Genomic DNA, 27589 nt, shown 5'->3' with positions numbered 1-27589 from the left:
TCAATAACTACAATAAACATCATCATGAAATGGATAACGTAATCAAAATCACATATAAATATATATAGAAAAACATTGAAGTTGAAACACTGTTAGAGTCCTAACATATAAAGTCACAATATATGCATCCCATAATTCATAGTCAAATACTTTGATGGCAATACAAAACATCATTGACAATATATGATACGAGTATCAAAAATCAAAAGAGAAGAAATTAAAAAAAACCAGATCGCTAATTGCATTACACAAAGCACAAATTATTGCATAGACAAATGATTGTATATATAACAGAAAACAAATACACACGAGTATAGAGAATGATGCTTTTATTGCATGTTTCATGTTCAATATAATACTTAGTAATACAATGAGGAGCTACTATAGAATCAAAAGGTTGAACGAGGACAGGGGTTCTTAGGGTACGGGTATGTGATGCAGGAGGATCCTGGGTGTAAGAGCAATCTTGCGTCACCCAAAAATATTTTTATTTTCAGCCTTTTGTATTTTAATAAGGACTAGTAGACAGGGGTGTTTGCTATTTCTAGGAACTTGCTATTTTTATTAAGTTTGTCATACGAGCTCAGAATGTTCTCATTTGCTACATGAAGGTTCATTTTAGGGTTATAAGCCTACCATAAAAATCTCATTGCTCCAACTTAAGTATTGGAAAAGTTATTGTGGATTTTCGGTGGAAAATCTAGGAGAAAAATCTTCAGGCTCACCGTTGGAGGCCTTAGAGTACCTAGATGAGGTCTGAAAACTTGATGGAAAAGCACTTATACAATTCCAAGGCTTTAGATCAGGAGCTGGCATTTCCGAAAAGTGGTTATAATAGCCAATTTGAGCAACGATTCGAGAGTTATGGCCTTCCAAAGTTGGGCTACCCGAAATTTCTAAAATAATTGTCAAAGATGTATTTGGCCGACTCTATATGTATTGTTAGGGTCTGTCGGCCCTAGGTATTAAGTTTGAATATCTAGAACCTTCTTGGGCGGCATAAAATTGCCGATTTAAGAAAGGCCCGAATATTATCTAGAACAACTTTGGGTGATAGTTCACAATATTGTCTTGCAGATAACTGTAATGAAGGCACCCATTTGGGTTAGCATATTGTACTTATGAATTTTGTAATTCCGCGTTTGCGGCGATAATAAGAAGTCCATATTTTGTTCTCTCATTTTTTGTTGTTTCTTTGTTTCTGTTATGGGTTTATGGTATTAAGGGGAGCACCCTTCATCAAGTGGTACAAAGCTAGAGTTCTTGAGTGTGTGGGCAGATCCCCAATTGTGAGGTAGTTCGCACCAGGACTGTGGTTTGGGCTAAGCAAGTAGACAAATCGCTGATTGTGAGGCAGCTTGCAGTAGGGTTTCAACAAAAGCGCAAAAAATGCCTCCACGAAGAGAGCATGACAGAAAAGTTGTAGGTGTTACACTTGAGGGTTTTAGAACCCTCCAAAGACAAATGCAACCATTGGAAAAACAAATGTGCAGAGGAATAAATCTTTCTGTAAGAGATGAAAGTGAGGATGAGGACGAAGTAGAAGAAAATGCCGAAGTAGAGGCAGTTCTAAACCTAGAGGAAGAGGGGCTTTTTAAAGGCCATCTCCAAGATTGGAAAAAGACCTAAGTTTGAAGTTCCCACATTTTCGAGAAATCTTAACCTAGAGGAGCCGATTGATTGGATCAATTAATTGGAGGAGTACTTTGAGTATGAAGATATTGAGGATCTTGCTAGGGTCAAGTTTGCAAAGGTGAAACTAAAGGGATATGCAAAGATCTGGTGGAAGGAGGTTCAGTCGGTGCGAAATAGAAAAGGAAAGGACAAAATCACCAGATCGGATTGGATAATAGCTAAATTGAAGCGACAATTCATTCTTGTGGATTATGAGCTTGATTTGTTGAAAAAAATGCAAGGGTTGAAGCAAGCAGGAAAATCTGTTCAAGAGTATGTCGAAGAGTTCTATCAAGTTCTCATTAGAACCGGCCATGCAGAAGCTGACAAGGAGAAAGCGGCCCGTTATCTTAATGGGTTAAGGCCAAGTATTCAGGACGAGCTGAGTATAGTTTGAATGAATAGTATTGAAGAGGCATACCAGTTTGCCCTAAGAGTTGAGGAGAAACTGAGAAAGAAGTTTGACAACAAGAATAGCAGAAGAGGTCGCGGTGGAAGATTTGACAAACGATCTTATGGAGGCCGTAATGATGATCAGAAGAACAAGGATGAGGCTGGAAGTAGCAATCAGAACCAGAGGGGAACAATTCCAATGGTTTCCATGATCAGAACAATAGAGATCAAAGAGGAAGAGGTAGAGGACAAGAATTTGGAAGAGGAGGGTTCTGTGGGAAATGTTTTCACTGCGGAGAAGAAGGGCATAGAGGATTTGAATGTTCCCAGCGCCAAATAAGGACAGATCGAAGAACAGAAGGCTATGCCAGAGTTGCACATGTTGATGAGGATGCCAGATCATCACATTCTGAAGATGCTGAAAGAGGAGAAGTCTTAGTTAATAGAAGAGTCCTGTTGAGTGGTGAGAATGAACCTGATCAAAGGAGCTTGTTTTGCACAAGGCGCAAATGTGAAGATAAGTGTTGTGATGTGATCATAAATGGTGGAAGTACTAACAATCTGGTGTCAGAAACAATGGTCACAAAGTTGAAGCTAAAAAGGCAGAAACACCCGTGTCCATACTGTATTGCTTGGGTGTAAGATGACCATAAGGTCATGGTCAATGAGCAGTGCTCAATGAAGTTCAAGATTGGAAGCTACCAATATGAGGTACTATGTGATATCATACCTATGGACATATGTCATATGTTGTTGGGTAGGCCGTGGAAGTTTGACAGGCATGTTGTACACGATGGGTGATCAAATACCTACACTCTGACCAAGGATAGAGTGAAACATAAGTTGAAGTTGTTGAAGGAGAAACAAGAAAAGGTATGTAGTGCTACTAGAATATGTTTTGTTGATGGAAAAAAGTTTCTCAAAGGTATAAAGCATGAGCATATGTGTTTTGCTATAATTCCAAAAGATAGTAAAGAAGAAGTAGAGGAGGTACCTGCAAAAGTTGCAGATATGTTGGGAGAGTTTTCTGATATTGTATTAGATAATGTATTTGATGGATTGCCCCCAATGAGAAAGATTAGTCACCAGATGGATTTGATTCCAGGAGCCAGTTTACCAAACAAGGCAGAGCACAGAATGACACCAACAGAAAGTGAAGAGTTAAACAGATAAGTTCATGAGTTGTTGTAGAAGGGGTTGATTCGAGAGAGTTTGAGTCCATGTGTTGTACTAGCTGTATCAGCACCAAAAAAGAACGGAGAATGGAGGATGTGCATAGATTCTCGCACTATCAACAAGATCACAATTAAGTATAGATTTCCATTGCCGAGGATGGATGATATTATGGATTGCTTGAGTGGTGCTAAGTATTTCATAAAGATAGATCTGAAGAGTGGGTATCATCAAATTCGTATCAGAGAAGGTGATGAGTGGAAGACTGCTTTCAAGACAAAAGAAGGACTGTATGAGTGGTTAGTCATGCCATTTGGGCTAACCAATGCATTGAGCACTTTCACGAGGCTCATGAATGAGGTACTGAAGGAGTTTCTGGGTAAGCTTGTCATTGTTTACCTAGATGATATTATGGATCTTTAGTAAGACATTGGAGGAGCATTTTATTCATATTCACAAGGTGTTTGATAGTTTGAGGGAAGAATAGTTGCTGATAAACCTGAAGAAGTGTAGTTTTGTAAAGGAGTTGGTGTACCTGGGATTTGTAGTCTCAGCAGTAGGTCTAAAAATGGATCCAGAGAAAGTGAAGGTTATCCTTGAATGGCCTACTCCAAAAAGCACGATAGAGGTAAGATTTTTTCATGGATTGGCTAGTTTTTACAGAAAGTTTTAAAGAGGTTTTAGCAGTATTTGTGGACCCTTGACTGAAACAATGAGAGGGGATAGGAAAGAATTTAAGTGGACTGTTGGAGCAGATAAGAGTTTTAATCTGTTGAAACAAAAAGTTACTGAACAACCTATTTTAGCACTTCCTGATTTTAACAAGGTGTTTCAAGTAGACTATGATGCTAGTGGTACTACAATAGGAGCTATTTTGAGCCTAGAAGGTAGACCTGTTGCTTATTTTAGTGAGAAGTTGAATGATGCAAAATATAAATGTGCTGTTTATGATCAGGAATTTTATGCTATAGTTCAAGCATTGAAGAAGTAGAGACACTATCTTCTTCCTAAGGAGTTTGTTTTGTATATTGATCATCAAGCTTTGCAATATTTGAATAGTCAAGGAAAATTGAACCAAAGGCATTTGAAGTGGGTTGATGTTTTGAATAGCTATACATTTTTTTTGGAACACAGGACTAGAAAGTCTAACAGAGTTGTGGATGCTTTTAGTAGAAGACAACTTTTGCTGACCAAATTGCAGATAGAGGTGGTTGGGTTCAAGGAACTCAATACTTTGTATCCAAATGATCCTGATTTTGGTGAAGCATGGAAGGCTTGTATAGAACCTGTTACACTTGACAGAACAAAGTGGTTGGATTTCATGATCCAGGATAGTATGTTATTCGAAGGAAGCTAGTTTTGCATTTCCAAAAGTTCAATGAGAGAGAATCTCATCAAGGAGAATCATAGTGGAGGATTGGTTGGACATTTTGACAGAGATAAAACCATAGCTTTGGTTGTTGAGAATTATTACTGGCCACAATTGCACCAAGATGTGAAGAAGTTTTTACAGAGTTGCAAAGTATGTTAGATGGCAAAAGGAGTGAAGCAGAGTATAGGGTTGTATCAGCCATTACCTGTACCAGAGAAGCCGTGGGGGGATGTAAGCAGGGGTCTTGTTCTTGGATTACCGAAGACTCAGCGAGGGCATGATTTTATTTTTGTGGTGGTTGGCAGGTTTTCAAAGATGACACATTTTATTCATTGCAAGAAGACTAATGATGCTGTTCATGTGGCAGAGTTGTTTTTCAGAGAAGTGGTGAGACTATATGGTCTGTCAAAGAGTATAATTTTAGATCGAGATACCAAATTTGTTGGGGATTTCTGGCATACATTGTGGAAGAAATTGAAGACAGAGTTGAAGTTCAGTTCATTGCATCATCTACGGATTGATGGACAAACAAAAGTTGTGAATCGTAGTTTTGGAAATTTGCTGAGATGCTTGGCTAGAGACAAGCCAAAAGGATGATATATGATTTTTCCATAGGCGGAGTTTGAATATAATAAATCTGTCAATAGGACTATTGGTAAATCACCATTCAAGATTGTATATGGCAGTAGTCCCAGAAATGCTTTTGAATTGCAGCAGTTGGATAAAGGAGAGATAAGTAGTGTTGAAGCAGAAAAATTTGCTGAACGTTTGAAGAATATCCATGAGGAGGTGAGGAAGCAAATCATAAAATTGAATACACAGTAGAAGGCTAAGGTAGATGTGAAAAGGAGGTATAAGGAATTTCGGATTGGAGATGAAGTCATGGTTCATTTGAGAAAGCAGCGTTTTCCAGTGGGTACATATAGTAAGCTGAATATGAAGAAGTTTGGACCATGCAAGATAGTGAAAAGGCATGATTCTGGAAATTCTTATGAAGTGGAATTGCCCACTCAATTGAATATTTCACTAGTATTTAATATTTCAGATTTGATAGAGTATTATGAAGGAGGTGATGGAGATGAATTTGTAGAAGCATAGTGGAGTATTCTAGCAATTAGTTCGGCTACAAAGGACATTGAGGAGATACTGAACAGTGGTATTGGCAAAAGTACAAGGAACAAAACTTATGAGGAATACTTGGTCAAATGGAAAGGGAGGCCAGTAGAGGATTCATCATGGCTAGCAAGGGAGGAGGTTAACCATCGTGGTTTTTCTCTGAATACCTGAGATGTGATGGAGTCACCTCTCAAATTACCTCGGGTGTTTGATGCTGGAGCATCCCGGGTGTGAGAGCAATCTTGCATCACCCAAAAATATTTTTATTTTCAGCCTTTTTAATTTTAATAAGGATTAGTACACAAGGGGGTTGCTATTTCTAGGAACTTGCTATTTTTAGTAAGTTTGTCATACGTGCTCAAAATGTTCTCATTTTCTACATGAAGGTTCATTTTAGAGTTATAAGCCTACCATAAAAATCTCATTGCTCTAGTTTAAGTATTGAAGAAGTTATTGTGGATTTTCGGGGGAAAATTTAGGAGAAAAATCTTCAGGCTCACTGTTGAAGGTTTTAGAGTGCCCGGATGAGGTTTGAAAACTCGATGGAAGGGCACTTGCGCATTTCCGAGCTTGTAGATCAGGAGCTGACATTTTCGAAAAGTGGTTATAATAGCTAATCGGAGCAATGGTTTGAGAGTTATGGCCTTCCAAAGTTGGGCCACCTGAAATTTTAAAAATAATTGTCAAAGATGTATTTGGCCAACTCTATATGTATTGTTACGGTCTGTCGGCCCTAGGTATTAAGTTTGAATGTCTAGAACCTTCCCGAGAGGCATAAAATTGCCTATTTAAGAAAGACCTGAACATTGTCTAGAACAACTCTGGGTGATAGTTCACAGCATTGTCTTGTAGATTGCTGTAATGAAGGTGCCCATGTGGATTAACATATTGCACTTGTGAATTCAGTAATTTCGCATTTGCGGTGATAATAAGTTCATATTTTGTTCTCGCATTTTTTGTTGTTTCTTTGTTTCTGTTATGGGTTTATGTTATTATGGGGAGCATCCTTCATCAATATGGTACTACTATTTTTCAGAATAGGGGACAGGGATACTTGGGTACATCATTTAAAATTTTTTCTTTTTCATATTCTTAAAGAAAGCTTGAAATAATGAGTCATGACAATGAGTTTTCAAAAGAAGAACAATGATACAAGTCTGCAGATGTATTGTGTTGCTTTCAGTTTCAGATTTGCAATATGATTGTAATATTAATATATGCTAAATGTTTAGTTGCATAATAGAGAAGGCAAACTTTAAACATGACAAGAAGATCATAAATGATATAACAATGGCATATTGCAAATGATAACCTTCTGACTTGAATAGTGATAAAGTTTACTGTTAATCAATATTGTATCAAAATTACAAACCAATTACATATTGAATTAAGCTTGATAATCATCAAGCTGATATGCAAACAAAAAACAGAAACAGAAATGAGAATCTTAATCAAGGTCCTTAGCTATGATGCTCTCTGAGTACCCATTGTGTACCCAGTACTTGGGTACGTGTACTGGTATTGGGTACAAACCTCAGGGGTATGGATACAAGTACTCATGCAACATAGTAAAATCAGCACCGTTATTCTCATGGTGTTAATTTTATGGGAAGGACAAAGTGTTGTAGGTTGAGATGCAATTGTTTGTCTAACTGCTTATAAAGTTATAACAATCGTGTAACTCACACTTAGGCCAATAAGTGACAACAACATAAAAAATGTGGGGATAAAATATTCTTAAACAATTACACAAATGGTCAATAGTGGGCAGATTTAAATATATGATCAAGAACATAGTGGACGAGACTATTGGTAGAATCAACATTGCTAGATTAACATTCAGTACAAAATGGCCGGGTAGCTGTAGTAACCCTCAACAGGTGATACTTGAGTTAAACATTAATTTTCCTTCACAAGATTATTGGTTTGACATTTCGTCAAACACTTTGCATGGAATCTCTATCTCACTATCTTCTATCTTTAGATTACTTCTGCTTGCTTGTAATGTTTCAAATTTAGTTTAGATGCATGCAAATGGTTATTAGATGTCCAAACAAAGAAGCTGAAGTACAAATGCAATCTTTTTTTACCATTCAAATACATACATATGATTTCAGCCTATGAAATGTGCATCTACAACCAATAGACATTTATAAAAACACTTGGCATGCAATCTAATGACTGAAACACATAACTGCAACTCTCATGAAATTTGCAATTACATGAAGAACTTGTAGGTGACTACTGTAGGTATCAAATTGCAACAGATTTGTATGAGGAACAACGTATAACAGTATGCTCCCTCCAACTTAAGGCAGATCGCAGTTAGCATGTAATAGATGCTGCCCCAATAAAGAAAACATCAAACTCCAAAGGAAGACGCAGGTTTGCAACTTATAATTTCTATCTCCAAACCCTTTCGAATCAGACCAATTCACTCACAAATATCAGCTTCTCTTGCACAGTTAATATAGTTGAGAAGACAAATCAAATTGCTATCCTTCAGCAGCAATTTGCACTACCAATTTCAGACAATCTTCCACTATACTTCAGCAGTGGATAACAAGTCCTCATAACAGACCCTTATACTTTAGCAAGGGCACAAACTTCAGAACCTCAAAAAGCCACAAAGGCAAATAAATATTCAAGCATGCTTTTCCCAATGAAATGAGCTCATATTTATAATGCCTTTGTTGACAAAAGTTTCCAAAAGAACTCAAATTCTGAAATTGTGAAAGTTTCCCAAAAGAACTCAACTTTTGAAACTTTCCAACTTAACTCTTTTGGCAACATTTAATACCTGTCTTGGCATAATATTAATAAAATAAATGGCCTCTTCCAATGATTACTCAACCCTCAACTTAAGTGATATTATAAAGTTAAATTATAACTTTATAATAAGTCATTTAATGATTTAATAATAATGTGGCCACAAAAAATATTGTAACTCCCAAAATACTCATCATTTAAATATGCCGTCTGAAATAAGAGTCATGCCTATTAATTCTCCATGTGACCGAATGCACTTTTCAAAAATAGAAAGGGTCCATCTCAATCAACACCCAACTTACCACATATAGTAAGTACACAAAATTAACCCCAAAAGAAAGTCTGATCTGAGCCAAATGAAGACTAACCTGTAACTTCCTAAATTGTGGAGAAGATAAGACCCTTCCAAGCCAAGCCACTCCCTTAGAAGACCCTCTATCCACAATAATTAGCCTACGAGGATCACAATAATAGGCTATTCTCTCAAACTTTGATACTGACAAAAATGCGGACATTACAGTAGCAATTCATGGCACTTGTGATGTGGTCTCCTTGGCTAGACTTGCAACAAAAATAGAAGATGATTTGACATTTTAACATTTTGACTACTGAGCACATCTAGGCAGCAGATCATTGTCTCAGTTTGTAGTTGAAGAAGCTGATTGAGTAGGGCAGCCTGTAGGTGCTGTATTGCACTAGGTTCATTCATGCACAAAGATGGGTGACTTCCAGTATCTTTTTTGGCCCTTCTGATTTTGTCATTACAGGCCATGAGCCCTGCCTTTTGGATTTCACTGTTGCTTTAGGCAATCTGTCTGTTTTAAGAAATAAATTCACAGACTCATCTGTTTTGCAGGGCAATTTCTATTGATGAGCGTAGGATAATCATTTTCTCTGCTGGCAGCAAACCCCATTATACAGTTTTACATAGATATAGTACAGGGACTTGATATGGTATTGATGAAAACAGCTGTTACTTGAAGCCTTCCTGGGCATAAAATTCTTAAAAATTACACAACCTATAGAAAATACAAAATAGTATGGAACAGAAATATTGAGATGGTTAAAGAAAGTTGAAACCTTAACAGAAAAAAGACATAGCTTAGATTGGAGTAATTCCTGCTAATGCTGGATGATAAGCATCTCTTTTCCATGACAATATAAATGTAACCACCTGACCCTATAGCTCACCTTTTGAACGTATATGAACTAGGCAAATGATTACTCTCTGTTCTTGAGTCATCTGGCAAAGTACCATTTGGGGAAATCTGAACATTGCTGGGGATCATGGAAATTTTGTATTAATCAGAAATTCATGCAGACTATGTTCAACTTGCAGGTAGAGCTTGGAATTTTTTTCCAATCATATTCTGACATTGCATTACCTTACTTTTATATCAATATATTCCTGTGACCCAAGCCATAAATTTTTAGCAAATAAAGAAATTTTATAGTAAAGTTTACGCTAACAACTCTAATTGTGCCCATAGCCATTAGATTTGACATAAGTTATTAATGAAGGTTATTTTAATTTTCTTTATGATAGTACAGTCTGAAATAATAAGGTATCGACATAGAGAGTCTAATGGTACATCCTAAGGATGAATTGCATGCAAGATTTTTTTTTTTTTAAAAAATCTACAACTTTTCAATTCAAAAAATTTGATTTAGAGCAGTTGAAATTAAGTGATTTCCTTCATCTTAGTATCTTCTTTTCAGGTTGTCTTTTGCACTGGTGGAGAATTAAATCCCTGTTTACCTTTTCAAACGCTAAAGACATTCCCTAGGGAGGAGCTTCTTGGGAAAGTGGTTATGGTGCGGTTTGACTCTAAACTATGTCCCATGGACAACCAATTTAATTTTGAGTACCCCAATGATAATGCTATTAAAACTCTCAAGTACCTTTCCGATGTTGGTGCCAAGGTGGTGATTGTCACTCACTGGTTCATGTCTAAAATCTCAGGAGGGGTTGTCCCAGCACAGACTTTGACAGGTTATTATATTTCTTTTATTCATATTCTTTTCAAGCACATGATTTTTTTTTATCTCGAGTAGGGTCTATGAATTCATATGCTGCATTGCCAAATAGTCATATGACTCAAATAAGACACTGAAGAATGACTTGATGGAGCAATTGTGCACAAACTTCCCACATTGGACTGCATGTAGATTCAAACCTATATGAAAGTAAAATCAACTTTAGTCATTTAATCAATTAATATTGTGTCATATTTAGGCAGTAGTAGGTCATGAAATCATTTAAACTGACTTTATTTGGCTCATAAATTTATTTCAGAGTTGCAAAATGTATGAGTAACCACATGCAATATTCTATACATTGAAATTGTTGACAATAATGAATTTATAAGAATAATGATAATAATATCTTAATTTTATGTCTTGAATTTTTAAGAATTAGTGAATCCTTTTTTCTTTCATGCTCAGGAAATTTGTGATTTTACAGATTACCTTTCAATCTCTTTGGGAAAGAACATAACAGCCATTGAAGAGGTTATTGGCGACAAGGTTGAAAACAGTATAGACAAACTGCAAATTGGGGACATTCTTCTTTTGGGGAACCTTTCACAATATAAAGAAGAGGTGGCAAACTGTAAACATTTTGCAAGAAATCTGTCAGCTAAAATTGATATTCTTGTTAATGATACATTTTGTGACACTCACAGAGTTCTTGCATCCACTGTTGGTGTTGCTCGGTTTACTTATGCCAGTGTTGCAGGTTTCCACCTTGCCGACATTATATCTTTGTTGACAAAGACGATAGAGAAACCTGATCATCCATTCATTGCTATCGTATGTTCTTATTTTCTGACTTTTTTTTAACAATTTATTTTTCCTGCCAAAATTTGTTTTCTTGACGCTATAATGAAATGAATTGAAGTAATTTTTTTTTGTAGAGGACATCTAAGATCATGAAAGTACTGATTTTGCAAATGGAGTGTACAAGTGTATCTGATGGATCATGGAATACATAAACCACTGTTTGTAATGTTTTTAGTTTCCCATTTCTAGCCTGTCAAAGCTGTAGAAGTACATATGTTTATTAAGGCAAAGGAAGCTAGTGAACAGCAGAAACTGCACTTTAAACAATAATATATCATGTGATTCATGACTATTACTTTCTCAGCACTCAAAAAAACGTGTGATGTTTACTTCTCTGTGTTGTGTATTAGACCAAAAAATTCTCAAAGTTAGACACCAATATTAGTACTTATTTACCTGTGTTTTAGCATGCAGAAAAATATCTGTTTCTGTCTCCTCCTCATAAATTGCTTTGTCTAGATTGACCACAATATTCTGTGTCAAGGTCATACAGCTAAGCTTCTAAATGTTCATTGCAACAAAAAATTCACTCCTTATACATTTCCCTTGCTCCGTACCTTTTCTGATTGGGGATATGTGAATTTCTGAGAACTTTGAGATGGTCCATTTGTGGCTTCTTTCCTGATCATGTTTTGTTACTGGTGTATTTCCATTTATATATTTAGTTGGAGACATGTTCGAGAATATTGATCTCATGTTGACAACTTTTACCTGAAAACTGGTAATGTCCCCTTTGTTTGGATATCGGAAACTAATTAAATTTAAGTTGTTGAAAATCATAATTTGGATGACGACTTTATACAAATTATTAATCAAAATATTAAAATGACTTTAGTGGTGAGTTGGAAAAAATTAATAAAGTCATTTTATTAAAATTTCCTAAGTTAAGATCAAATAAAAGGGAGAATATAAAGGACAAAAAGTGTGATGTCCCCAAATTTCTACATAAAACAACTTGATTGAATTAACTCATTTAGCAGTCTTATAATTTAAATATAACTATAAAGGACCTTTAATTAATTAATTTAATAACAAATGTGGGCCCAACTTAATAAAATATTGTCCGCCCGTGCATATTGCAACTTTCTAGACATTTGGAGGCCTTTACAAGGTGATGGCTGGGCATTGTAATTCATCATGGAATGTATCTGACTCTTGTATTTCTGGAAGTTGATGTAATGTTTCTGAGTACGTATTGGAATGGCAGTCTGCTATATGACAAGATTGGATGTACAAAAGGCTGAGCTGTACAAAATGGTGTGAGTGGGTCATACGACAAATGGAAATGAATGGAAGGTGTACAGTTTGGGAGGTTGTATGGTGCTATGGAGTTTGTATGGAAATGATGGCCGTACAAGGTCTATAATGGCATATGGTGAAGGGCATATGATGGGAATGCTAAGCAGGTTGTGTTGTCACAGAGGTTTGCACCCTTGTCCAAAGTTTTTACCTAAGGACAACCTTGTGAAACATGGAAACAACCTCCACACTATGGGACTTGAACTGTGAGGTTGAGTCTCCGGAGAAGGTTGGCTTCCTTTACTACCAGGGTGCACCTAACTACTCTTGGAGAGGAAAAGGGAGAAGGAATGCATAAAAGAAAATCTACCTACTCTAGCCTAAGGGGGTGATGCACCAAAATAGAGTGTTCAAACCAATCTTTGCCCATACATGCACTATTGGACCATCATGACACCAAAGATATACACATCCAGACTTGCTTTAATCTAACAATCACATGCAGATCAGAAAACCCAAATGAATGACACAAGGAAAGAGAGGATTCACTTATATACCATTCATAGGCCAAAAGAGATACGGTCATGCAAGATTGTAGATCTCTACAATACACCAATGAGAGGCAAATAGTTATTGCACTTTACATCAATTGCTGAAGGAGATAAGGTAGAATGTCATACAATTAAGAGGCAAAGGGAATTTACACATGAAATTGTAGAGCAATATCAGAGAAGTCAGAGAAGGGTCGACCTTTTCAAAATCTACAAAATTTTCCTTTATAGCTCAGGCATAAGTGAGATATTTTCCCCACTGAAATTACTCTACAACCCTTGCCATTAAGCCCTACAGAGAATAATCATAGGGATCTGAAGAAAATGTGATCTGAGCACAGATCCAGGTGCAATGATATCTGATCTTTGTTGGAACAGGGCCCTGAGAAGACAGAAACGACACCATTAAACCATTCTGACCAAGGTAGATAGATAAATTGGGGAGGTGGAGTGTTTTCTCGCGTTCACTAAGTTAACATTTATCCAAGAGTGGTTGGCATTGATCACAAGCATCAGATCACGCAACAAAACTCAATTTCCCCTGTTTCTAGCTTGTGAATCGGCAAGATCAAATAGTCAACTGAATACTGCACCCAAATTAGGCCACGTGGGCCAATAGCTTCATTTATTTTGCCACCTCGCAAGGTCTCCACGTGGTTGACCACATTATCTGACTAACCGCGCCACCTCCTTAAAACCTTGACTGCGATGTTAGATAACCGATAGCTCAACTATTAATACCTTAACTGTAATGTCTCTCCCTGGGCCCGCAAGGACACGTGTCCTTTAGGCGCTTTCCCGCATTGCTTAATTACCTCGCATCTTGTTAATGCGGGGAAGCGCCAATCGTTGATCTCTACAAGATCAACGATCGCGAAAGATCCCTATAATATTTCGCCCGCCCCCTCGAAACTTTTGGGCTCATGAAACACTCAGCACAACCTGGCATCCAACTCAGTAACCTGGCACCACCTTGGTATCATCCTGTGGCATATGGAATAAACCCGACCCCACAAGGACACGCGTCAGTGAGGCGCTTGCCCGCATTGTTTAATTTCCTTGCATCTTGTTAATGCGGGGAAGCGCCAGCCCTTGATCCTCTTTAAATCTACGGTGATCAAAATTTTGCGTGACTACACACCTAGTCGGTTGGGCGGACCAATGAGATGCTTCCTTTGTATTCCACCTCACCTGACAACTACCACGGAAGATGAGTTGTCACTACCTTCTGAGAAAAGTGGGCCCATGATGTCATACCATGCCACACGTCACAAAGGGGCATGCTCGCATTACTTAACATCCTTGCAACTCCTTATTGTGGGCATGCGCCAGCCATTGATTTGATCGCATCGGATGGTGCACATGACCCGTATCCTCTGAACCTGCATGAATATCCTTTGTGACATCATCCGGACACGTGTCACCAAGGCGCTTGCCTGCATTGTTAGAAGGTCTGACAAAAGGTAAAATGCGGGAAAGCGGGCTCCAATCAAACTGCCAACTTAGCCCGTAGCTCTCCCCTCTGTGGCCCACAAGAACAACAAGGACCCACCGATCCATGTGTTGCAAAGGGGCTTCCTCGCATTACGTAAAGGTAGTGCACTTTCAAAATGAGGGAAAGCGCCCACCGTAGATCGTCAGAGATTTGACAACGCAGAAAGTTGCAGGCCGACGGAAATAAATTTAGGGAAGAAAAGAAAATGTCATAAGGTTTTAAATATTTAATTTTTTCGTATTCCAGGACATTTTAAATAATATTAAAAATGGAAGGTGACCGTTGGGTGGGGTTTTGCATTCAAAGTTCAAATTTTACCCGCGGGGGGGGGGGGGGGCGCAAAAATGGTAACAGGTCGTATGGTAGCAGGCCATACAAAAGTCAAATGGCATTTGGAGAGGATTGTTCAATGAAGATATTACATGCATAGACCATGCCTACAGATGGTAGAGATGTTCCTAGGTGTTCGCCAATACTAAATTTAAAGAAGACCGACAAATAAATGCCAATTACTAGAGATGCCAAGAATGATATGAAAATGGACAAGTTACTAGGAACAAAGAAAAACTGGTATGAATAGGTTATACTCAAGTTGAGGGAATAGATTTTGAAGAAACCTTTACTTTGGTAGGTGAAATGGTAATCCGGATGTTTTTGTCCTTTTCTACATACATAAATTTCAAGGCTTATTGGATCAAAGCATTATATGGTCTCAAATAAGCTCCTAGGGCTTGGGACACCAGGTTTGATAAATATTTGCTGCAACAACACTTCAATTAAGCTATGCAAGAAGGTGGTATTTTTACCTCTTAAACCAAGTACATCAAAAAGGTCCTAAAGAAATTCAGAATGGATGAATCAAAACTAGTAGCAACACTAATGACTACTATATGCGAGTTGAGCAAGGATGATGAGTCTCAAAAAGGTGATAAAAAATTGTATGGATATATAATTGGTGGATTACTATTTTTGACTCCTTCAAGACCAAATATTATGCATGCTGCCTGTTAGTTGCCAGATATTAAGCAAGTCCAAGGCAATCTCATAGGGTAGCAGTAACAAGGATTTTGAGATATTTTAAAGGTACTATAGACTTCGGACTTTGGGATAGGAAGAATGATAATTTCTCAGTAAAAGATTTTATAGATGTTGATTGGGAAGGATATGCAGATGATAGAAGTACTGGTAGTGGAGCATTATTTTTTGGAAATAGGTTGAATTCTTGGATTAGGAAAAAATGAGATTTAGTTTCTCTATCCTCATGAGAAGCAAAATGCATTGCACCAACATCTTGCTATACCCAAATCATTTGGATGAAGCACATACTCAAGGATGTGGATGTATTCTTTAATGAGTTAATTCTAATAATATTTGATAGCACAAGTGCCATTAACATCTCTAAAAACCTGGTAATGTATTTTACAATTAAACACATTTCTATTTGGTATCACTTTTTGAGGGAGAAAGTCATTGAGAATGAAATAAAAAATGGAATTTTCCTACCAAGGAGTAGATTGCAGATATTTTTACTAAGGTTTTGGCCAAGGATTGCAGATATTTTCACTAAGGTTTTGGCTAAGGATACCTTTGAGTATCTTAGGCAAAAATTGAGAATCATTGGCCCTCCTTTTCCAAACTAGATGCACATGAAGCATGCATCTTTCCAGGGGGGAGAAACATTTCTTGTCATTTGACTATTCAATTGATGCTATGACTGCTCTCAGGGGGAGCAGTGCTAGTGAAAGTTTGCAGGATGAATTGGAGAGAAGGTGTTTTCTCTGGCAGGGGGAGAAAACTATGGTTAGTTTCTTGTAAAAGAAAAGTGGAAGGTCTTCCCTTTGTCCTTGGTGTCAAAGGGGGAGAAGGATATTAAGAATGGTATGCTTGGTTGTTGGTTTTGCCATCAGTGAGAAGGGGAGAGATTGTTAGCATTATGATTTGTGTTGTTGATGTCAAACATTTCTAGTGTGGCATTAATGTCTAAGTGCAGAAGATTTGAAAAGATAACTAAGGAATAAATTGAGGCTATGACATTGACTGAAGAAGAAGATTTGCAAAGGATTGATGAAAAAGATTTGAAATGATAACCAAGGAAGTGATTGAGGCTATGACATTCATTGATGAAGATGATTTTGTATCAAAAGGCTTAAATATTCAGGATAGAGCATTTGAAGGTATTATTATAGAATATAATGATTTAGTGGAGGTTTGCAATGCTGGATTTTATGACTACTGTAAATATTGTACTATCATGTGTACAGGTTCACAAACTGATTATTAGCGAAGACTTTATGCGATGCTTGGCTGAAGGTTGACTGTTAGGATGGTTAGGACAGGCTTGAAGAATGAATGGCATTACTCCACAAGGGAATTCTAGGATGTTCAGTTTTGCGGACTCAGTCAGAGATTTGTGTGATGATTCAAGGCAGGTATCTTTTGCTGGTTTGCTCCACGTGTAGTTTTTTATCACATATGCTAATCTGTTGCTTGCATTGGTCTTTGGCTAGCTGAGCTATTTGAGGTGACTTAATCTATGTTGGATGTATTTGGATAGTCAGGGGGAGTGATAAAAGGTTTAAGATGCTTTTTCTATGGTGTGCTATGCTTCTGATGGTGTTTCATGCTTTGGAGATTGTTTGTGGGCCAACCGGTAACCTTTTTATAATACTTCTTCACACTTTATCTTCTGGTCCAGCTTTATGTTAATTTTGTTTCTTAGAGAGGATCTTTTGGAATGTATTTGGGTCCCCTTTAACTTCTAGAGCGGACCACATTGAGTATGTTTGTTTAATGTGGGTGACCTTATACTAATAATGCCCATTTTGTTGTGGCCGACCTTATTGATGTTCCAATGCAAATCAGTATATATCTTCATGGAATTTTTGAGAAAAGACTAGAGAGTGTCTTGTGAGGACAAGTGCAAAGAGTGTGTAATTCAAGAATGAAGATATGATTGTGGGAACAAGATAGAATTTAGAAGCTTCTTGAAGAATCAGACTAGAAGACTATTACTGGCGATCTAGATTTTTAGCTGCATCTGTCATAAGTCAATGAGTTTCTATTTCTGTTCATTATGGATTAATGGAATCCTTGATAATGTGCCTAAATTGACAGGAATAGTGAGTTCCTCTGGAATGTTTTAATCAGATTGTTGCATATAGTGAGCATATTTCTCGCTGCAATTTTTCCCATCTTGGATTTTCCACATAAATTCGGTGTTCTTATGTTTTCACGTGTATTTGGAAATTTTACTTTGTTTTTAGTTTAAAACATTAATTAAGTTATTTCAAACTTGGGATATAATTGTTAGGATTTTAAGTGTGCTGATTCACCCTTCCTCTCAGCATCAAACTGCGTTGAAACTGCATTTTTCTTATTTGGTGTTGTACAACACAGGTGATTACATCCCCTAATCCCATTTTGGTTGTACTTTAACATCACTTAATGGTGTATCATATATATACTCATCTCGTCTACTCCTATGACTAAGCTCATTTTGTTTTTCACATCCTTTGATAAATAAATTTTTTCTCTCATTTTGGTTCTCTTGTGCTTTCATTGAAGTTTTTTGATCTTGGCCAGCTATTTCCATAGTAAAATCTTTGAGTGATGACCAGACTAGGCGGGATAAGATACATTACAGATGTTATGCTTCTACATGATATTACTGCCTTTGATTTGTTAGATTGAGATATAGGAATCATGGTTGTAAGTGGGCGAGGAAACAACTTAGGTGCTTGTACATGATATTACTGCCTTTGATTTGTTAGGTTGAGATATAGGAATCATGGTTATAAGTGGGGGAGGAAACAACCTAGGTACTTGACTTAAGGAATCTAGGATGGGCAAGATGAAGCTCATTTCACTAGCTAGGCATTAATCCTTTGTAATTACTAATTAGTCCTGTTTTAAATAGATAATTTATAGGCTTTATCATTGAAGATGGCATAGCTTTCCTTTAATTACTGCCAAATGTTGTACTTAAAAAAATGAACAATTATTTCTAAGCATTTATAGCTGATTTTGGTGTCATGATGGGCATGTATACCTTATCCAGAATAATAAGTAGGAGAATCTTGATAGTATCGTTAGCCTTTTGCAATGTGCATTGTCTTTTATCTATTTTTTTCCCCTGATAATTAGATTTAATTCTGATGCACTTTTATAAGGCTAATTAGTGAAAAACATATCATAGAATATGCTGCTCCATACCTTTTTTAATAGTTTCCTTGAAATACTGCTGGCTTATGATGCAATAATGACACGGACTATAGATTTATTGGGATAATCATATCATTTGTTTGCAAATTCACATGTACTGAAAGATGAATCTCAAAGTTATGGATAATGATGTTTTTATATTGGATTTGTGGTAAGTGCAGTGCCTTGCGCACATGAAGTTCAAATTCTTAATTACTCTTGTATGCAAGATGATTTAGTTCATTTTTGCCTACCTTAATGAAATGTGTTGCTCAATTCATGTTTAGAGCCTCGATTTTTCATTTTTAATTTTTTTTCTGTTCATCCTTATTCAGGTTGGTGGAGCTAAAATTGTGGAGAAAGCCTCTATTATTCAATCTCTTCTTTGTAAATGTGATACAATTGCATTTATAGGAACAATGTCGTTCACATTTTTGAGTGCTCTAGGGTTCTCCATTTCTCCATCCCTTTTGGAGAAGCATGCTCGACAACAGGCTATCGAATTATTGGACATTGCAAAGAGGAAAAATGTTAGAGTGCTTCTTCCTAGAGACTTCTGGTGTACAAATGCTGCTCATTCTTATGAACATATAAGAGTTTTTGAAGTTGAATGTATCCCGCAAGGTAATTCACATAATACTAAAATATAGTTTAGTATTGATTTGTGGCAATGCTTACATGTTTCAGTCTTTCTTTTATAGATGTTATCTAGCTCTAGAATTTTAATATTAATCAATTTGATAAATAAATATTTTAGTAAATTATCTAAATCCAATACTTATTAACTAATCAATTTATTTATATCTACATAATATTCTATATATTATTGTATGGTTGAACCCAGCCATATCAAACTTGGAATTTTTCCGTGTATTGGCAAACCTGAATTTTAAAACCATACTTGAATTGGTAGCTTGAGTAGGGAACACAAATAGACTCATAGATATATCAGAGGGATGATTAAAATCAGAGTCAGTTACTGTTGGAATACTAGTAATTAGTAAGTGGGATATGTTGATTCCAATTGGGAAAAAGATACTGATATTCAAATCTATGTTAGGATATAATTTTTAATTAGGATGGCTACATTGTCTTGCAACAAGCAGTAGGTTCTTTATCTTTCTATTGAGGTATTCTAGCAAGGAGCTATGAACATGGCCTAGGAGATGTCTTGGATTTTCCAGCCTTGAGGAGAGATTGATATTTTGGGCTTACTACTTTCTTATGTGAAGATCAAGGAGCTACTTAGGTAGCTTGTAATCTAGTGGCTCATGGTAGGACCAAACATATTGAAGTTCACTAGCACTTTGCTAGGCAATGCACTTAGGAGGTGATGATCAATCTTTAATACTTGCAAGTGAAAAATTAGGTGGTAACCATCTTATCCAAGTCTTCCATTAGGCCCCGTTTGGTTGGGGAAGATGAATTTGTCGCATAACCAAGGTATCTTATAACCAGGTTTTCGAAAACCTGGTTTTGTGGTTTGGAAAGACAATGGTCCGTTTGGTTGACACGGAAGATGAATATACCGTGGACCCCACAATATTATTAAAAAAACTGTCATAAAATTCAAAACCTGATTTTAATTTCGAATTCCACCTTTTTATTGGAAGAAACATCTTCCAATTTTTGACCAAAATTGGAAGATGAAATTGAAAACCAGGTTATAATTTTAACCAACCAAATGCCCATGTTTTTCTGCAAAACCTGGTTTTAACCTTGATAACTCGGTTTTGGCCCTCATCTTCCAGCAACCAAATGGGGTATTAAGGAAAATTTTGTTGAATAGTGAGAAATGCTAAATCTTCAAGACAATAGTAAAGGGGGGAAATTAGGTGATGAGATCTTGCATATGTTTGCTCTCCAAGTTAGGATGTAGGGGAAATTTCAAAATATGAAATCCCACTTGTTAGGCTCAATTTGAATGATTAGTTGAAGCTGTTTAATTGGGACTAATAAGTTAGCATTAGGAGAATGTTGGTTTCTTTTCATAAGAGGCCCATTTAAGCAAAGAATCTTTTCCTTCTTACCCTGTCATTTGTTTAAGTGAGGTTTTTTAATTCTAGTGTTGTTTGGTATCTTTAGAAATTGTCAATATCTTCATTTATTGCATTTCAGATGGTGTTTTCCTTTCTTTCTTTGAGTAGACAGTTCTAGATCTGGTGGTGACTGTTTGGTGATTCTAGTAGAATATTGGGACTGGAATAATCTGTGCGAGCATGTTTAAGCCTTACAAAAATATTTGAAACTGATAATTCTCATTGAAGTTACTTAAAATTTGTATCATGTCCTACTTCTGTGGGGAATTGACCTCTTTGTTCAATGTTTTTATTTATAGGACAATTGAAATTGTATTCTGATCTTATATACTTGTCTTTTAAGGTTGGAGACCTATTGAAATTGGACCAAACTCATGGAACAAAATCACTTCTGTGCTCAAGGAATGTAAGGTGTGGTTTGTTACTTCTTATGATTTGAAAATTTTACTCAATTAAAACAATCAAGATGCCATACCCCCAAATTTTTATTGGTTTATCAAATCAAACTCCTTTTAATTAAATCTATGTGCTTGTAGGAATTTTTTTATCTTGCTTGAAACATCCAAAATTAAATCATAACTACTCTCAAGAATCATGATGTGAAGGGCGTAGATTATGTGATTCATGCTAAAAGAGCAAGATCAAGTTCAGCTTTAGCTAGCTTAGTTACCTAATATTCATGTTCTTTTGTCATCCAGGAACTATGAATTTTCTTACCTATAACTGTTTTACATTAGTTGTCTTAGAGAGTTCTAACAAACAATTTTCTTTTAATAGAAAGAAACCAAATTATTTGACATGTTTATAATTTTTCGATGGTAAAGTTGCTACATATCTTCCATTAAAGTTTGTACCTAAAATGTACATTGTCTATTTGGGTGTGAAATCATCTAGTATTAATTGATGTTTACCACATAGGTTAATTAAGTAATGCACACACAGACAATGAACCAGAACAACAACAACAGTACTCCTTTATTCGCATATGCCAAGATATTACATTACTAATGATAAGATGGTTTACAATGATCCCAGATGGAGTATAAATACTTCACGTTGAACCTTCTCGAAGGGGCCCGTCGGCTACATACAATATGTCCGCTACAAACTATTTACTGACTACGTTGGCTACAAAATACAAAATCTCCAACGACATAACCAAGTTGGCTACACATTGCAAAATCTATCGACGACATCATCCCCCCCAAAAAGAAAAGTCGTCTCCTGACGACTAACAAAATAGGAGACAACCCGCATACAACAAAACAAAAAATACTAGAGAGAAGATGGTGCCTTTGAAGAGTGTTGCTGGTGATGCAACTCATACACCTGATCTGTCCGGATACGCAAATCCTTCTGAATCTGTGAATTAACCTCTACAGCCTCCTTCAGAAGAAGCACCGCATCCATAGCTTGTGTCTTGGCTAACTACAGCTCCTATTCTACTGCATCCTTATCTCGCACAACCGCTTCCTTATCCCTCAACAGTGCTGCCCGCTTAGCTGCCCACGTTGCCTGCTCGTTGGCCAAGTCCGCCGCTAACTTCTCTCTAGCTTCCCTCTCAACTACTAGAGATCTTTCGGCTGCAATCTTGTCCGCTGCCCTGCCCACCTCCGCATGCTTGTGAGCATAATAAACCTCCTTATACAGTCCCACAATCTTGTGGCCCAGCCTCTCCATGGAAGTGTTACATGGACCCAACTCCGGCTCGGTGGCCCAATCCGCCAACATCTCCGGTGTCTCAACTGTTGGCCAACCTCTCTCCTCAAAACATGAACGAAGCCGTTGCGGACAAATCCCCCCGATGTAAGCCCGAACCAAATGCCACCCTCTTCGCCAAGTCATAGCCTACAATGCCACATTTTGTCCCTTCTTTAGCGCAACCTTCATAGCCCTGAGGTAGTCCCTGCACCTGTCCTCATCTGACCCATAATCCTCCTTCGCCATGCCCCCCATCATCCATTCCTCATCACTATTCTCTGCCTCGTTTGCGGTGGCCATGCCCACATCCGGTGCGGCCTCCTCTTCTCTCGGCGCATCCTCGGCCTATGGCACCCCCACCTCTTGAGGCTTTGGTATTGTAGTTGATACCCCTAGATGCCTGGTGGACTGAATGGATGGACCAACCTCGGTAGGGATGAGTTGGAACTGCTGCCTCATGAAAGCATTGGCTCTATCCATCACCTCCGGCTGCCCTGGTTGTGCGGGCTCCATGTTCTCCTCCTACTGTGTTGGCTGGGCTGACTGGATTGACTGTATTGGCTCGGCTTCTGCTAACAAGGAGGAAGGAATGGTCACCATTGCATCACAGTTGATCACATCCAAACGAACTTGGGGCTCAAGTTCCGGCACTGGCAACTCTACCCTCTGCGAACTGGCTCCGTTGGTACAACTGGAGCAACATTCACCACGACCGTGGAGAAAGTAACACCTGGACTGGTTGTCGGTGCAAGAACATCTGTCGTCGGTGGGACACTTGTGGGACATCTGCTACCGTTGGTGGGGTCATCACGACCGGTGCATGACGTTGACCAAAAGGAGGAATGTGTGAAGTGGGGGCGAACAAGTGTGCTGAAGTTGACAATTGCGGTGGGGTGAAAAATGTGAGCTCACTATCTGTTGGTTCGCTGCCAACTTTCGTGGAAGTACTCTCTTCCTCGTACTTAGCCTCGCTGCTTTCCGAAGTCTCCTCTTGTTCGCTATCGGTGTCCCCGTGAGTCGCCTGCAATCCCCAAAGTACCTTCTTCTACCCCATTGCTATCCCACCCGAGTTCAGATGTCTCCAATAAAATATCGGAGGCTCTCCCTGTGCCAACTTCCCTTGAGGTGGTGCCTCAAAATCATCTATTGGTATTTGATTCACCATTGCCTCCAGAAACAAGCCAATTGCATGGTGCAGCATAAAGAATGTGTAGTGCTGGAGTGTCATGAACTTCTCCATCTTGTCAGCAAGAACTGTAGCCCAATCATACACCGTGCCGTTCATGATGCCATTCTTGAATACTATTTGTGGCAATGCTAAATCTGAAGCCCGAGTTGCCCCTGTCAGCTTGCTCTTAATGACATCCATAATACACCTCCAGTGGCCTTCCCCAATAAGATCTCGTTGAAGCCCTTTGCATTTAGACCCCTTGATCACTGACTCCATCTTGTCGGGTGTAAGATCGCGGCCCACTAATCGTATCCAATGTTCTTTTCGTTCTTGATTTCCAGCTTCTTCCCTCCTGGGCTAGGGATGCCAAAAACCCTAGTCAAATCCCTAGGCTTAAAGGAAACTGTCATCCGATACTTTTTGTACAAGAATGTGTTGGTTCTGTTGTGCCAATTATATGCTTCTATCATAGTGCGCAAAACTGATTCAAATAAGCGAATAGAAAACACTGGAAGTTGGATGGTCCAATGCACCTGTGCTCGTATCAAAATCTGCTTAATTAGGTTTGAGTCTAGAGTTTCCTACCACCATTTCCGACACTCGCTGTCATTGAGTCCTTCAAATTGCACAGTGAGATGAGTGAGCTCTGCCTTGACTTTCTGTTTCTTCCTGTTGGAAGCGGATGGCTCTGCGACTCGGATTCCAGAGGCTAAAACCCTTGCATTCTTCTCCATACTTGTTTTTAGCTGATTCTTCCACTGCTTCCGTTTCCCTGCCGATTCCATTTAATAACGGCTTCTTTCCTCATATAATATAGGGTTCCTCCTTTTGCATGTAGACTAAACAAATGAGGTGCGAGCTAAATAACCATCTGCGGAAGAATTTAAAACAATCTGCATAATACCATCTGTGGGAGAGAAAAAGCTAGCCGTGGTTGAGCTTCAATCCTGAGGGAAATAGAAGACGTCCTCGGAGAAGAAGTAAAGCCACAGGATGGGAGAAGAAAATACCGTTGAGAGAAAGTTTATGCCGCGAGAACAGGCATTTGATTGCTGGTGCCTCCAAACTTCGGTGTGTAAGGGCCAATGAACCCGTGGATGAATAATACTGACAGGAGCAACGACAACAAACATAAGCGCATATAATCAAGGACCAGCCAACCAAAGTGCCATTTTCTTTGAGTGCCAATGGATCTGGAAATAAGAAGATGGAGCTGTGGGGAAGAAAACACAACTCCTCGAACCACCCACGAATATATAACACACAACTGCTACCTCGCGGGAGATAACTGTTGCACTGTAGGAGAGAAGACATCCGTGGGAACAAACTATCCGCGAGAGAAGGTAGAGGCGCGGAAGAATGAAAGGTCTTCGCCGAAGATGAAGCCGCTGAGTTGCAAGCTTGTATGTGGAAGAAAAATCAAAGCTAAGTTGTGGGGGTAACAGGAGAACTCGTGGGCAGATATACACATCAAGCCGCGGCCAAGGAAGAAGGCACCCGCGGGAAAAAAACTTAGTCTACGGGGGAACATGAAACACCTGCGGGGATAACACCCATGGGACCACTCGTGGAAAGCTGTCCGCGGGACAACCTGCTCGCAGAGCAATAGTCCGCAGGGTGTTCCCGAGGGCACATTTTTCCAAATTTTTATTTTTTTATTTTTTTAAATTTTAAATTTTTTTTTTTCTAAAATACAACCTACCTAGTTACCCCTCCAAACTCCACGAACCATTTGGCGACAGAGAAAGGGCTCAGACTTTGTCATTTTGTGACGTCGGAGGTATGTTTCTGGCAAAATATATCTTCAATTTTGACCCATTCACTCCCTGAGGCACCTCTTGTCCATCCAAGGTCCACAATTTTATTGCCCCATTGTCACCTACCTCCCGAATCTATTATGGCCTGACCCACTTAACTTTGAACTTGCCTGGCTTGACCTCATTTCGGCCATCGTACTTCAACACCCACTGTCCAGGTTGAAACCTGTTCAGTTTCAAGTGCTTATCGTGCCATGCCTTACACCTGTTCTGTGTTACCTCTGTCGCCCATTACGCCAACAATCGCTTCTCCTCCAGCTTGTTCAATTTATACAGTCGCTCCCTTAAGCTTTCCATGTTACCTAGCTTATTTTCCGTTGCTATTCTCAGGCTCGGTATCATGAACTCCGCTGGTACCATTGCCTCTTGTCCGAACATTAATTGGAACGGTGTGTACCCTATTGTCACCTTGTACACTGTACCGTATGCCCATAGAGCAGAAGGTAGCTTTTCCTCCCAATCCTCACCTTCGACTGAACAAGACTTGTAAATAATTGATACAAGGATCTTGTTTGTAGCTTCGGCTTGTCCGTTTGCTCTCGGATAGTACGAGCTCGATAATGAATAATAAATTTTGAATTCGGTGGTGAGCAATCGGATGACATGGTTAACAAAATGTCCACCCCTATCACTTGTTAACTGTAATGAAATTCCGTACTTGGTAATGATCTACTCATAAATAAACCTTGTTGTGCTGACGGATGAGTTATCTCGTAGTGCGCCTGCCTCCACCCACTTGGTTAGGTACTCCATTGCGACAATAATGTACGGGCACCGTTGAGTCTTGCTCACCTTCAGGGGTCCGATGAAATCCAATCCCCACCTTTCAAAGAGTTCCTGCGCGTGGGAGGGGTTAAGTGGCATGAAGTCTCTCTTCAGCGGCTTTCTGGCCCGTTGGCAAGTTTCACAACCAATGACCCATTCCCACGCGTCGTACACTGTTGGCCACTAGAGTCCTGCCAACAATATCTTCCGCACTGTGGTGTTAGGTCCCATGTGTCCTCCTATTGGACCCTCATGTGCTTCTTTTAACACCTACGGTATTTCTTCCTCTAACACACACCGTCAGAGGATATGATCCGGCCCCATTTTGTAGAGTAATCCGTTGATCAACTGGAAGGTGCGGCTCCTGATTATCAACTTGCGCCTTTCATTTGGTGGCATTCCACTTGGAAACTGTCTTGTCAATAGGTATTCTCCAATGCTCCTGTACCATTTTGGTAGTATTGCAATTTGAAACAGTTGTGCATTAGGAAAGTAATCAGTCACACCATCCGCTGATTCCCTTGTTTTGATCCTTGACAAGTGGTTGGCGCTAACATGTTTCTTCCCTGGCTGTACGATGATTTTGAAGGTAAACTCCTACAACAGAAGTAGCCATCTGCTGATTCTTCCTTGAATGACAGGTTTATCGATCATGTCCAACAGAGCTTGATGATCGACATAAAACACGAACGGTGTGGCCAACAAGTAATGATGGAATTTTTGCACAACATAGACCATTCCCAATGCTTCTTGTTCGGTCGTATTGTAGTTCTACTCCGCTTTTGATAACAGTCGGCTGGCAAAGTATATCAGGTGATCCAACCTGTGGCTACTTGTTTGCACTAGGGTTGCTCTGATCGCATAGTTGGATGCGTCGACATGAACATGAAACTCCTTATTCCAATCCGGATACACCAAGATGGGTGCTGTAGCTAGTCGTACCTTCAACCCTTCAAATGCCTCATCCTACTCTTTTTCCCATCTGAATGACTCTCCCTTGCAAGTTAACCTGTCCAGCGGGTACGATACCTTGGCAAATTTTTTGATAAACCTTTTGTAATAGCCTATATGTCCAAGGAAAGACTTTACCTCCATTACATTAGTGGATGGCTGCATTTCCAAGATGACTCTCACTTTGTTCGGGTCTGTCTTCAATCCTTCCTTACAGATGATGTGTTCGAGCAGTCTTCCGTGTCGAACCATGAACTTGCACTTCTTTGGATTCAGAGCTAGGCGCGCCTATTGGCATCTCTCCATACACTCACCCAGTGCT

At 38.7% G+C, this 27589-nt stretch overlaps 1 protein-coding gene across 3 annotated transcripts in view; it reads left to right on the top strand.

Moving 5' to 3' along the window:
• The window catches only part of LOC149562001 (phosphoglycerate kinase, cytosolic-like), a 271433-nt gene that overhangs the window by 22712 nt on the left and 221132 nt on the right, over positions 1 to 27589 (top strand). For 2 of the 3 annotated variants that reach the window (XM_089825544.1, XM_089825542.1), the window contains exons 2-5: positions 10217 to 10490; positions 10962 to 11308; positions 19159 to 19447; positions 21206 to 21273. In XM_089825544.1, coding sequence (XP_089681670.1) covers positions 10217 to 10490; positions 10962 to 11308; positions 19159 to 19447; positions 21206 to 21273 — 978 coding nt within the window. The remainder of the gene's footprint in view (positions 1 to 10216; positions 10491 to 10961; positions 11309 to 19158; positions 19448 to 21205; positions 21274 to 27589) is intronic. The other variant, XM_089825543.1, reaches the window with a different exon arrangement.

This window comes from Cupressus sempervirens, chromosome 4 (genome assembly GCF_028749045.1).
Source record: "Cupressus sempervirens isolate cs-2001-9-10 chromosome 4, ASM2874904v1, whole genome shotgun sequence".
Lineage (NCBI taxonomy): Eukaryota > Viridiplantae > Streptophyta > Pinopsida > Cupressales > Cupressaceae > Cupressus > Cupressus sempervirens.
This window is presented reverse-complemented; position numbering and strand designations above follow the sequence as displayed.